The sequence below is a fragment of the Bacillus rossius genome, chromosome 1 (assembly GCF_032445375.1).
Source record: "Bacillus rossius redtenbacheri isolate Brsri chromosome 1, Brsri_v3, whole genome shotgun sequence".
NCBI classification, from domain to species: domain Eukaryota; kingdom Metazoa; phylum Arthropoda; class Insecta; order Phasmatodea; family Bacillidae; genus Bacillus; species Bacillus rossius.
In genome coordinates this window covers 61831618-61845228 of record NC_086330.1, presented here as the reverse complement: position 1 = coordinate 61845228, position 13611 = coordinate 61831618, and the positions used below count along the sequence as shown (strand labels likewise).

Sequence of the window (13611 nt, the reverse complement as noted above, 5' to 3'; positions counted from 1 at the left end):
GTTGTAACAAGAAGCGTTCCGAATCAACGTTTGCACACAACATCCACACTGCTTCCAGGCACTTGTCAGAAAATTCAGGTTGTGAAAGTTTTAAAACTTGAAGTGCCTTCACTACATCCACACTGCTTTCCTTCATTTGTTTCTCAACTATCTGTTTTAACTCTCCAAAACCGGTGATCAGCTCCTGGCGGTCCATTTCTTTCCGAGTAGAAACTTTACACAACTTAGCAAGCAAAATAGGGCTCATGTCCGTAATCAAAATATTTTTTGGATTAAAGACAGTCAGTGTTTCAAAGTCAAGTCTGCTTGGATCTGTAGCCATCAAGCTGGTAAGCTTCACCAGAGATTTTGTAGACACTTGCACTAAACTTATTTTCACAGCAGCTGCTTTCGTGGTGTTCATGTGGTCCAAAACTTGTTTTGTTTCGTCAAAAAAATGCACTCCATGTTTCCAAAGTTGCGCTGCACCTTGGTAAGCTCACTATGCAAAATATGAGCGTTTGGCTAGCTCCAGTCTTCTAGCCTCGTTATTAAAGTATTTTCGGATTTAAAAAAAAAATTTAACACATATCGCCCAACTACGTATTTACCCTCGCATATAATCCACTATCACGAAATTCGCACTCACGAAGTTTGGCGATTGCTTGAGGTTTCGGCATATTTTACACTTTCAAACCTATACTGAGAAATATGAAGACGTTTTCTATCACAAACTACAGTTTTTATAAAATAGTTGCACTGTATACAACATTTTTAAACAAAAATTATCATTCTTAAACATAAAACGTAATTGTTAAGTTTGTTTACTGTAAGAGAACAAAATTAAAACAGTTTGCACAGTCCATAGTACATGCAAGATGAACAGTTGTGCGTAATTTATAATTTGCTTCGCGACACAAGCGCTGTAACGCACAAAATATCCAACAAAATGGCTGTACATTACTCTTTGACTCTGTAAACGTGCCTTCGAGAGAACATGAGCGTATTAGTGCACGAGTGCAGTTCGCCAAGAACGCGTCGTATCAAATAAATAATGAAACGTAAACATTGGCAAGTGTAGTCTTTACGTTGATGGTGTTATCAGTGGTGACAACGGCTATTTATTTACTTTTTTTAAGTTACCAAATGGCGGGAAAGTGTGGTTATTCGTGGTAAACAAACGTATTTCGCAAAAAGAATTCGCGGTATCAGAAATTATGTAAAAGTGAGGTTATTCGTGTTAAACTTACGAATTTCGCGTAAAAATTCGTTTTATCGTAAATGCGAAATTTGCATGTCCCTACCCATTAGAAAATATCCTGAAAAACTGGGAAGGCCATTGGCCTGCAATGTCATAAGTTTCAGTTTATAATGTAAATACACTGTAGTTTATGAAAGTTTTATTTTATAAGACATAGTTTTACTTCTTATTTATTTTTATTTGTGTCCATGTTTTCCAGTAGGAAATTAGACTAGCAATTGAGGGTCTCCTCAGAAACAATGCTAGTGTTATTATGTATTGTAATTAATAATACCATTTTTAGTTAAGTTACTTTAATGTGAGCTATTATCATATTTTAGTCTTTTTATCACTGTTTATTCATTATTTTTTATTTTAGATTTAGTGTGTGTTCCTGATAAATTTTTTTTTGTATTTTACTGTGGTTATATGTAATAGAATAGTTAATAGAAGACGGTCAGCATCTTAACTTCACCTCATGTTAAAATAAGATAAAAAAAAAGATAAAAGATAATGCAGCTAGACATAATGCTCATGTTTTGGGAAACATGAGTATTATTTCAAATCAATGAATGGTACTTGTGGTCAGTACTGTTACCTTTAGAAACACAGCTACACTCACCTTCTTTTTACGATTGCCACTCTCGCGCGCAACTGTCTTCACCAGCCTCACCAACTTGTCGATAAAGGTCTGCTGGCGCGTGAGGAAAGCTCGTCTCTTCTGCCACTCCACATCACCCCTCAGTAGCGTCTGTCCGAACAAAGAACAAATCAGATAAATATTTTAAATATTTCCGACAATTGACAAGTGAAGGAATTCCTGTTTCAGGGCCTGTAGTTGCTGTAAAGGCAAAACAGTTTTTGGCAATGCTAGATTTAGAAGGAACATTTAATGCATCATCAGGGTGGTTGACAAGGTTTAAACAACGCCACGGAATAAGGCGAGAAATAAAGCAACTACGAACAGGCAGTGGAAAATTTCAAAACTGATTTTGAACACCTTCAGACAGAAGGAATTTCTTATGAACAAGTGTACAACGCTGATGAGTCAGGGCTGATGTGGAAATGTTTGCAGACATGAACACTGGCATTTGAGAGCAAGCGGCAAGCTCCAGGACATAGTTATAGCGCTATCCATTTTGCTTTAACTCATGGACAATATATCACCCTATGTTCAGCTCAGGCACTGCCGGATACTGCAGCTAGTATAATAAATATAATAAAGGCTGGCGTTCACTGTTAACGGAAAGAATTATAATGCCTGTGGTTTCCAGGAGATAATTGCATTAAGTCATTTTTATAGTAGTTTCTTACAAATAATGCATCTAATATTATCCTCTTGTCGATAAATAGCCAAGAAGAGTGTAAATCTACATTATTATTAAAATTATGATATACACTTATAACTTTATTAATTTGTTAGACTTCTTAATTTGTCACTGTAGGTTTTACTAATGGTGTTCCAAATAATAGAGCATATTCTATTTAGTTTAGGTCCAACTAACAAAGACTTAGAATGTAATCTCATTAAATGCAATACATTTACTGAGAGCAAGTGCTCTAATAGCATTTGATTTTAGTAATTCAATAAGATAATGGCAGAATAAATAACAAGAAAGCTATACAAATCTCTAACATATCGAGATTTCATAATACATAATTGATTTAAAAGTTTATAATCCAAATCAATACAATGGTATGTTCTAGATGAGGAAAGTAGGGGTTTCATTATAGTTCATACAGACCAAGCTTAAATTACACCATTTCACAATAGAAAAAAAAAGTTCCTCTGAAGTAACTTATCTGTATATATTAAGGTCGTAAAAAAAAAACACCAGAATATTTTAACACTTTAAAGATCTATCAAGATATGAGTACGTAGGTATTAATTTTTTTTAGGTGTTTTACGCTGTGTATTACCTGATTGTGGAGTCACAAAGTAAGGCCAGCGAACCGACTCACCTGCGAGAATGTCTTCATGACTGTCAGGTACATGTCCCTCACCAAGCTGTCTTGCTTCACTGCCGGCTCCTGGTCTTCACATTCTATTAGAAGATACCTGCACACATCACACAACCAATATGATTCACACAAATGCAAGGAACCATGTTGCAGAAGAAACTGGTGGCTGTTAGAAGTAACCTCGAATTAAAGACAGTATCACAATCACAATAATAAAAAAAAAGCAAGTGAACCAAGGAACAAATAAGAATCGGAGAACTGAAAATTAGTAGCAGAGAAACATGTTAGGAGAGCCGAAGCTAAACAAGTAGCACAATCAAAATGTTTTCCTGAACCTTTCCCACATTAATATTTTTTTTATGATTTTGGTTAGTCCTTAATTTTTGTACAGTAAAATAAAAACAAATCCGTAAGACTCATAAAAAACAGCAAAAATTATATATATATTTTTTTTACATTAAATGAAAACTAAGATTCCCTATTTTATCCAATATTCCCACAAAATGCACACTAGATAGGGACCCTTTTAAGACAAAACATTCTGTACCAAAACTAATCAAGACAAAAAGAACTATTATGACCATAAAAACACAATTCTGCATGGTGGCTAACAATGCTTCTCCATTAGTCCCAAATACGACATACTCAACACGGGTTGAGAATCCCTACAAAACTACAAGCTACAAATCTCTCACACAACCCACCAATGGGGTTGTCAGGAGCAGAGAAAGCCATGTCCAACGCTCTGACCCAACAAGCCAAGCTACGTGGAGGGGTAGGGCAGAACTCGAATGAAGGGCGAGTGGTGTGGACTTCCAACAACAAAACCATCAGCTGACCAGTTTGGTTGGATCTATTACCAAGGATTAATTGAATAGTTGATTTGGTTTCAATGGAGGAAATTTTAACATACTGCACAGAGCACGCAAGCACTTGGAAAGATGGAATGACTTGTGCTTCCCAGGGAGTGCTGGCTCACCAGTAGAAGTAATTGGCCAAGGTGGAGTTCTGGCACGCCCTGAAGATGAGAAACGTAGCGAGGTCCATCTCCTCGCCCAGATCCTTGTCGCTGCTGGCGCCCTCCACGTTCACCAGCCCGTGGACCAGGTTCTCCCCCAGCGAGGTGGAGCGCACGACAACCGTGTTCTCCGCTTCAGAGCCCTGCTGGAAGCTCAGCGACTTCTTCATCGCAACGTCCGCCTCCTTCACGTCCCTGCAAAAGGACTTTCATTAACGTATACGTGTAACACTATCAAGGGCCACTATTAGAAACATAGAAACCATGCAAACTTCGACAGTGTTGTTGAAGATACAGAAATAATTCGTGACTACCGAGCTACGTTGATCATCGCGTCAAGTCACAATGAAAGTGCTCGTTCAAGTCACTGCTTTCCTGTTTTGTTGACGAGAGGAGAATACTCTGTCGGTTCAAACTTTATAGTAACCTATTGGAAATTGACCATTTAGGAATTTGAAGTCCTTATGTGCTATGAAGTACATTTTTGGAAACATTTATCTGTCAGAAAATGTTTTAGATATTAAATTTGGCTGAGTGTATCTGTGTCACTCTATCCAAGTGTTGTGGCATTGCTGCGCTGCTACATTGCCTTTTTATGTTATCCTCTACCAGGACAAGTGAGACAGCGTTACGCGCTGACGTTGTTGTGCATGTTTCTCGGACTGCCGCCTGAGAGCAGCACTTCCCGATGGTAGCGTCAGTGCTTGCCACACGATTGCGTGTGGGATGAGGTAGTTGGTTGGGAATTTTTGTTTTGTGCACGCGGAGGTTGGTGATTAGTTTCTCTGCATGCATGCGAGGAGTTCTCTACATGTTTTTTTAATGAAAAACATGCAAGAGTAGCGAGTGGGTGTGTTGTCACAATCTAAGCCTGGAGATGGGAAGTCACTTTCGTCTGTCTGATTTCTTCAAAGATAAACTGTGCTGTACAATTCGTAATGCAGCTGCCAGGAAAAATACACTAATGTTTGTGAACGTCTACTGCGAGAGTACAAGAGTGGTTTTCTATGGCCGTTAGCTGGTGTTAACGAAGAATTAAATGATTCGTGTTGCTGCAGTGAATATACTCAAGTCGAAATGTTTTCCTCATGCTTCATGATTTTCACTTCGTTTTTGAGGGCGTTGACAAGAGATGTGAATTTACTTTGGGTGCCATTCTGCAGCGTGGCGTTGCCGGTTTCCTGTGCTGTGGGAAGTGGGCTGCATCTTGCCTGTATGGAAAGCGGACAATTTTTCCTGTGCGCTTAGTACGAGGCGAGAAAGCTAGTGGGGTTGTTGGTCTTGCAATACATGGCCATTTATTCTGGTGAGATGACTTCAGCTACTTTAACTGTTGAATTTTAAGTTTGATGAGGTACTAGTTTTTTTCGACATTTTCCACGAAGTTTTGACCACAGCCATCTTGTACAAAAGTTGTCATCTTAAGAGTTATTGTCATAATGTACTTAGTAATTATCGGAAGATTTAACTGTTTTGTTAGTGAAATAAAAGTTTCTGGAAGGTGGCATGTTGCTGATATTTGCTGGATATGTCACAGTAGCGATTATATTATTACTGTAAAGCAGCAAAAGACTGATTAATCCATTTGATCAATACTATGAAATATGTTATAAATATTAATAAATTTTATTTGTTACTTTGTAGATCTTTTTGCGGAGGTGAAGAGTTATTGTATAGTAACAATCTTTTATGCATTACTCCAATGCATAATAGTGGTACACAAAGTGTGGAGTCATAGTTGGATATAGTGGCTGAAACTTATTAAGGTGTAAAATAGTTGCTATGAAGTTACCTTTTTAAGAACTCAAATGTGTGACATAAAATTTTATTAACTAATACTGTTGGTTGAACACATAACAAATACCTTATTTACTTGAATATAATGCTATGATTTTCACCACAACTGTGGAAACTTAAAGTGGGTGTCGCATTATAATCACAAACTTGTATCTTGCCATTGGGAAACAGCTTAGTTAAAAATCTACAGGCTCTGCCTGTAAATGACATCACTTATGCCACTTTAGCCCGGGGAATCTTGAAAATGTGCAAAGGCATGACAGATGAGTGATGCAGGATGAAGGAGAGAATGCAAATGGAGTTTGTCACTGGGTTCTTTCCCATACATCACCACAAAAGACGTACAAAAGACAGTCAATCGCAATGCAATGTCATCACTGCAATTTGTCTGTTTAGTGTTTATCCATCTCGTATACACCAACAGACACCAGGATCCTGTTGGGATGTAATAAATATTTGTGGCCACTTACTTATACATCTTAATTCTGCCTCTTACTTGAGCATGATAACAGCATTCTTCCTTTTATGTGCTCTGTCGTAGGGCTTATCGACGTGGGAACATATTGCATGCATAGCCGCGCAATAGTCTCCCTGTGTAGACGTAGATGTTTTCAGTCACTTGACACATCACAGTTGGTTTTTCACATGTAGTACTATGCGTGTCGACACAAAGCTATATAAAATTTGTTTCAATTTATGCACCAAAATTATATGACCTGGTGCCCGAAACACAGCCGAAACAGTCAGTTACCCGGCCACAGCGCGATTGATGTGTGGTAAACCAAGCAAAGGTCACGCCCTCACAAGACATGCCCTGGACTAAAAAAACATCACTCACATTTTTCACTCACTGAGATTTAAAGGCCATTTAAAATATCAAGACTAAAATATTACCAAATAACTTTTTAAAAATTATTCCCTATATTTTATATAATAAATCTTAAACTTGACTCAATTACTTGAACGAACTATAACATTTTGGAAGAAGTAGCCTTCTGCCTTGCGCCTATTGGACAACAGGAATTTAAAAAAATAAGCAAACAAATAAAAACCAACAACACTTAAAGAATTAAAATATACAAAAACATCTAAAATAATTAAGGTACCGTACCCAATAAATTAATAAAAAATTATAAGAAAGTTTTAAAGACATAATAAACCATCAAGTACAAGAAATGTGGCAAATACGCCACTAAACTAAGAATATATCTGCTGACAGCTGGTGTTTAAGCAAAGCTAAAAATTTGTTTTCTTTTTACACCAACATAAACTAAAAAGCCCAACGAATCAGCAAAATAATTAGTCAACTTATTTATTTTTACTATCATTCTCCTCAACAAACACAACTGGAGAGATTTATCTATAAAGCATTCCTTCCCTTCGGAGAGCCAGGTGTCTGCAGAGTATCGTTAGTAATGGTTTGCAGCACAAGACTATAATTCAAAAGTGCATGATGATACCTTCATAAAACATGACACATAGAATGAACATGCAGCAAAGCAGAATGGGTGGATAGTTTCCTCACCGAGGAACTTGGGTCTCCTCCGGCGCTGGGGGGACGGTGGTTTCTCTCCCGGGGAACAGCTTGTTGTAGCCCTCGTGAATCTCGTTGAAGTTCTCGTACTTCAACGCCTGCACTAGCTGCAGCAGGTATAGCAGCAGGTCCTGTGTTCATGAACATCCATGTCATTTTGTGTGTGCCACAGATGGGACAAAAAAAAAAAAACAATCTTTTTAACAAACTCACCTGCAAAAATCCACTTGAATTTCTGTATTCCGTTTACATAACCTAACACAGACAAATTAATTGTAACTACAAAAATTAATCAAACTAATATCAAAAACATCATTTAGAGCTTCCACATACTAATGATTGCAAAAAATTTAATAAATTTAGTACTAAACATGAAAATCAGATTTCTACGTTTGTGCAAATGAAACAAAATTGAAAAACTAGGAACTATTAGGTTATTATGAAAACCAAACAAAAATATAAATCCTATATTATGGTTCAATTTTTTTTACCTATTAACATATTTAAATTCATAAGTTTTATCTTAAAACCAAGAAATAGCTTTTGATTTACAACACACTTTTGTCAATTGTGTATCAAGACAGCTCTGGAGTAAAGTAAATTGTAATAAGTAAAAGGATATCACCATCAGGTCAACATCAAAGTGGAGCGATATAAGGTTAAAGATGCATTTTTTGTTATGTCAGCCTCCTAAGCTCCACCCGAGGATAGAGTCAGGTAGGTGGCCTTTAAGTGTTGCCCCGCCACAGAACAGTTGGTGATGGTTTACCTTAGAAGAGGCACCTGCGGCCAGGAGCCGGGGCTCGGTGACCGGCCTGGTGGGCTTGCGGCCTGGCCAGAAGGTTTCTGCTCGGGCCACAGATTGAAGAGCAGCGGGAGCGCTAGCTCGTGAGATGACAGGTTATGCCTCCCGGGGTCACTTACACGAAGTTGGTGGCAGCAGCGCCACAGGTGCCGGTACCAGAGTTAATTCCCTCCAGATGGAAGGGGGCATCTTTTCCCTAGCAGAAGGTCTACTCGGCAGTGTGATCAAGGGCCTAGGTGGAAGCTGGGGTGTCTCTTGCCCTGCTTTCTGTGCTTGGGTGGCAGCTCTGTGGCATGATTTAATATGGGCAGGGTTTCCCCCTTCTTAGCCAATCTGCCCAAAAGGGTTTCCTGCCCCTTCTCTATTTCGGTAGGGCATAAGGTCGAATGGGGTGGGAGCAAGGAAGAGAGGTGTTGAAAGGTAGCTGGTGGCTGCAGATGCCTGGCCAACCAGGCCCACGGTGATGCGGTGTACTGTTGTGGCATTCCTGCACGACTGCCCCGTCCTCAGGTGCAACTGTTTTTTCGGAAGGTCAATATGGTGGAGTACTTCCAGCCACTAATAAATCACCACACTGTTGTGTTGGCAAGGAACGAGGTAGAGCGTAAGGGTGCAAGGGTCGAACCTATGTCACCAAGCTTGTCACCTGTCCCTTTCCTCGGGGTCAGCAGCGTGCGTACAAAGGGCCTAGTCGGGAGAGAAACAGCTTATAGTCTAGAGAAAGAGGAGGGGGGGGGGGGAATTGAGGTAATTTCCCTATCCAAAAGAAGAGATATGCATAAATCTAGTGATGAGGGGTTTATTACAATTCATAATACGCCACATGCCACCTGGTTAGTTGTTGTAGCGGTACACCCTATAGTGTCAGTCATATTACTCAACCTTAGCGGCAATGGTGTCGTCTGGATCAGGCTTCGACATCGGATATCTGGAGGTGGTGCAAGGGGTCAGGGTGCAGGCAGCAATCGCGCAGGAGGCTTTGTAGGGTTGGCGGTCCTAGGAACTGCTGATTGCTCCTTGGGTGCAGCTTTTTATACCATCCTGGCCAGAGAGGGGATGTGTAGGGTGAGCGCGAAGAAGGGCTTTGGCGGAAGTCAGTGCACTTCGGCTTGGCCTAACCATCTTTCCACAGCCTTGGATGCGTGGCGAGCAGCTGAGTGTGCGGCATGTTGCCAGCCTCCAGGCGTTGGCCAGGTCCCTTGCATTGTGGCAGGGTAACTGACGTCAGTGTGGTGCAGGCACGCAACAGTTATAACTATGTATTTTTAGTTCACAAAAAACTTTTTATTACTATTCATTATTGAAAATTTTGTTTAATTTAGAAAGAGACACTTAAGGATGTCTACTAATAAATTTTTACAGCTGCAGTAGTTTCTTAGAAAATAATTGAACTCTGAATCACAAATTATTTCCCAAGGGAAGCTATTTGTTACAGCCAATCACTCTGAGCTTGGACATTCCATCAAAACATTTATTATGCTTCAACGTTGCCAAATTTTCATTAATTCTATGATAATACCAGCTCTTTATAAAAAGGCTCAAACAATTTAAATTAAATTTGTCAAACAGCTGCTTTTGGAGTGAGAAATATATCTACCTAGACCACAACTATAGGAAAGATCAACTGCATTTTTTAAATACTAAAATACATGCATCAATAAACAAATATGAAAATTGAAAGGTATTTATATGTCATGGAAATGACAAATTGTAATTCACAGAGGATACATTTTTCATTTAACTTCATTATGATTATATCATTGTAAATAAAATTCAGCATCTCTGGAGAGGCTCAGGAAGAGAAAGGGAGCAGAGGAGCGTACCTCGTCGGGGGCCTGCTTGAGCCTGGTGACGGCGTACCTCCGCACGGCCTGGTGGGTGAAGTTGGGGCCGAGGAGCTCCAAGGCGTCCTCCACGTCCATGGGCGCCCACTGCTGCAGCAGGTCCAGCGCCTGCCGCGCCTCCGCCGCCAGCTTCCAGTTCACGCACTTCAGGAACTTGGTCAGGGCCTGCCTCCAGCCACGAGCGGTCCGATCAAACGGTTCTTCCCACGTTGGGTTATTGCATCACGCACACCCAGGTCATAATTCATTCTCAATGCACCACGTGTTATGTCCTTGTCTATCAAAATAACATGCTGCATATACTAAGGTGGCTGTGTTTTGGCACGTGTTGTTTAACATATGTTTGAGATGTGTTTTTTCAATGCTGTGAAACTTTTGTTTGAAATATTTTTTATACGTATTAAAGTTTAACATTTGTTGTGGGGTGTAGAACCGCAACAGTCCTAAGCCCTGTGCCTGTAGTCCCTATGTGGGCCGTACGAGTGATTTCGCGATCAGTTTGCCTAGTGTAACAACCGCCTAATGTATGTTGTTCTGCTGTGCACACTATGGAATGGGGCGTATCAACTAGAGGTGGCATTCTGGTGACGTCACGTGGCAGCCTGGGTATGTTAACCTTGTCGCCGTTCCCCTCCGAACAGACTGCGAGGCAGCAAGAGACACCTCCACCACACCCACAAACAACTGTGTAGCTCCGGACTAGAGAAGACAACAAAAGAACCTGTAGGGACAACCTATGCCCATCGATGATGAGAAAAGCCAGTGGCGAGAGTCTCTGCCCCCATGCGAGTTGAGAATCTCCCCTTAGTACCTGATGATTCAGAACGAGTCCGGCTACCCGGGGTACAAGTGCCGAAGGCCCGATGAGTTGCTGAGCTAGTGGAGCAGCCTGAACGAGTTGGTGATGCTGAGGACCTTCAACCACCATCCCGAACAAGTTGGAAAAGTCGTGGCAACAGATCCGGACGTGGAGGAGTCGGTGTTGTCGAGATCCCGTCCCAGGTTCCTGACCAAGTTGGTACACTCATGCATCAGATTTGGAACAGCATCGCCCCAGTGGTATCACTTGCGCCCATCGACTCTAGGTCACCAGGCATCAAGGAACAAGGCAAGTAATGGCTAGTTCAGGTAGAACATTTGAAAGCGACCCATCTGACATAATACAGAGGTAGTTTCTCAATATTATGTGCACTAAGGAATACATTTAAATATAACAGTTTAATGTTAAAACATGTTTGTAGTAGTCATATGGCATTAAGTTGTGTCAACTGAAGTATTTACATTTAAACAGATAAAGGCAGTAATACATGCATTGACATTTGTAACTAAGTATAGATGATTAAGGCTATACATAAAAATTGGGTATGTTTATTTCAGACCAGCTGTAACTAGTTTGAGTTAATGCATTTTATTGGATATACACCATTGCAGTTCTGCACAGTTTATGATGGAAAAATTCCGGAAAAAAAAATAAATAATAAAACTGTTTACACTGGAAATATTCTGAGTTTGTCAGTGCTATCGTCATTATGTTGTCCATAGTACTTGTTTAAATCAATTGTTTTGTTTATATGTTTGCTATGTTGTCCAGGTTTGTTGTCTGCCTGCATTTAATCTGTCTCATTGTTAGCCCGCTGTGTTCGTCTGTGTTGTTGTATTATTTTTTCCATGACTAAGTTCCTTCAACAGAATTCTTGTGCTGTATGATATTTATATGTTGAACATTTTTTGTCCATGCTGTCATCGTTGTGTTGTCCATAATACTTGTTTAGTTTCATCGTTGGTTCCATTTGTCTTACATCAGCTGATTCAGTCTTGTTTTCTGTAAATTTTTATTTTTACATTTTTATTTATTTCTCTGATTTTCAGAATTTTTCCATAACAAAACAAGGTATAAATGCAATGGTGTATGTCCAAAAAACTGCATTAAATAAAAATCCCCCATTGCATTAATCATTTAAATAACGTAGTTCCAGTTAGTCTAATCGCCTAGTAGATGACCCAACAGAATGTCATTGTTGTCTAGACTAAGCTGGTTCAGCTGTTTTAGTCTGTGTATGCTTAATCATATGTTTAGTTTGTGCAGACCTTTGTATGCTACAGAGGAGTGAAACACTAAGGAGCGGCTCATTCACATTGTTGTAGATTACCTGATCTACTGTCTTAATTTGTTTGAATAAATGTTTAATATGTTAAGTCTCATTTTTGCTTCACCACTCTGTAGGTTTTTAAATTTATGTTGAGGGTTAGCCATACTATAACACATTAGAAACATTAAAAATGATTGTTTTCTGAAGGGGAGAGAACAAAAAAAAAAAAAAAAAAAATGAATTTTCTTCTTTTTTTCCCCAGTACACTATGTTATAAAATTCATTGCAGACACACAGCCAAACAAGAATCTGCCTTTTTGATCAAAAAGTCTAGATACTACTAGTTTTTTTTTAATGAATATTGGCAAACTTTCATGATGATGAACTTATTTTTTTTTTTTTTAAATGTTGGGAAAAACAGATACAGGATTCTGTGTGACGTTTAGGATGTTTTTCAGAAGGGTGTCAAGAAAATATCCTCAAGTTTTCAATTATATTTTTTTCTAATGTCTGAGTTTGAGTAAAATTTCAGCTAGTTGCACTATGCTACAAGGAAATGTTTGGCTGCATGTGCAAAGCAGCAAGCCCAAAATGTGACCAGCGGTACAGGACAACTGGCTGCCCCGAGTGATGCACAGTCATTCACTTCTCCCAACTGTCTGTTTTAAGAGACACGATTGCCTCTTTATTTGCAGTATGTTTCAACTGCCAAAGTGGATGCATTTCAATCAGGAAAATGTTAGTGTACTTTAACGATGTCATCTGAGTTACTGTGCACGAATAGAATAACATAATTAGTAAAGGTAGGATATTACGCTAGCACAGCTAAGCAGAGATGCCTTAAGGCGCCTGACTGCCAAGATTATAAAGAACTGTGAGTTAATCGGATATTGTGTTGGTGCTTATACTACATTTGAGTCAAGCCTGTAGCATTCATCCATCCATCATAATTTCATCAGTCATCTCCATGAAGGTGCCAGGTGATTTAAAACTTGACTTCATCTGTCGGTCAAAACAATTTCCCATATATTTTTTTCACAAGAGTTTGGTTCTACTGAGATAGAAATTTTGTCAAAGGTGTATGATACCATTTGCCATATTACTTTATATACCTGCCCAAGAAAATTTGAGGACATTGTGAGCTAAGACATCTGTCACAAAATGTAAGGAAATGCCATCAAAGAACTAACAAGAATAACTCATATATTCATCATTCATACTCGAGAACAGAACCATACATTATTATTAGGGACAAGATTATGTGATGAATTGCAATAAAACCAAAATAACTCCTCAAAGCATGTCATACAACACATAGCACCGAAATGCAAGTTAATGCACC

General features: G+C 39.3%; 1 protein-coding gene across 1 annotated transcript in view; it reads right to left on the bottom strand.

Annotated features, from left to right (window-relative positions):
- LOC134536656 (phosphatidylinositol 3-kinase catalytic subunit type 3) overlaps positions 1 to 13611 on the bottom strand; it is a 74643-nt gene that overhangs the window by 34930 nt on the left and 26102 nt on the right. Inside the window, exons 8-12 of the mRNA XM_063376466.1 lie at positions 10159 to 10344; positions 7522 to 7661; positions 4161 to 4394; positions 3182 to 3278; positions 1842 to 1970 (exon numbers count right to left, since the gene is read on the bottom strand). Coding sequence (XP_063232536.1) covers positions 1842 to 1970; positions 3182 to 3278; positions 4161 to 4394; positions 7522 to 7661; positions 10159 to 10344 — 786 coding nt within the window. The remainder of the gene's footprint in view (positions 1 to 1841; positions 1971 to 3181; positions 3279 to 4160; positions 4395 to 7521; positions 7662 to 10158; positions 10345 to 13611) is intronic.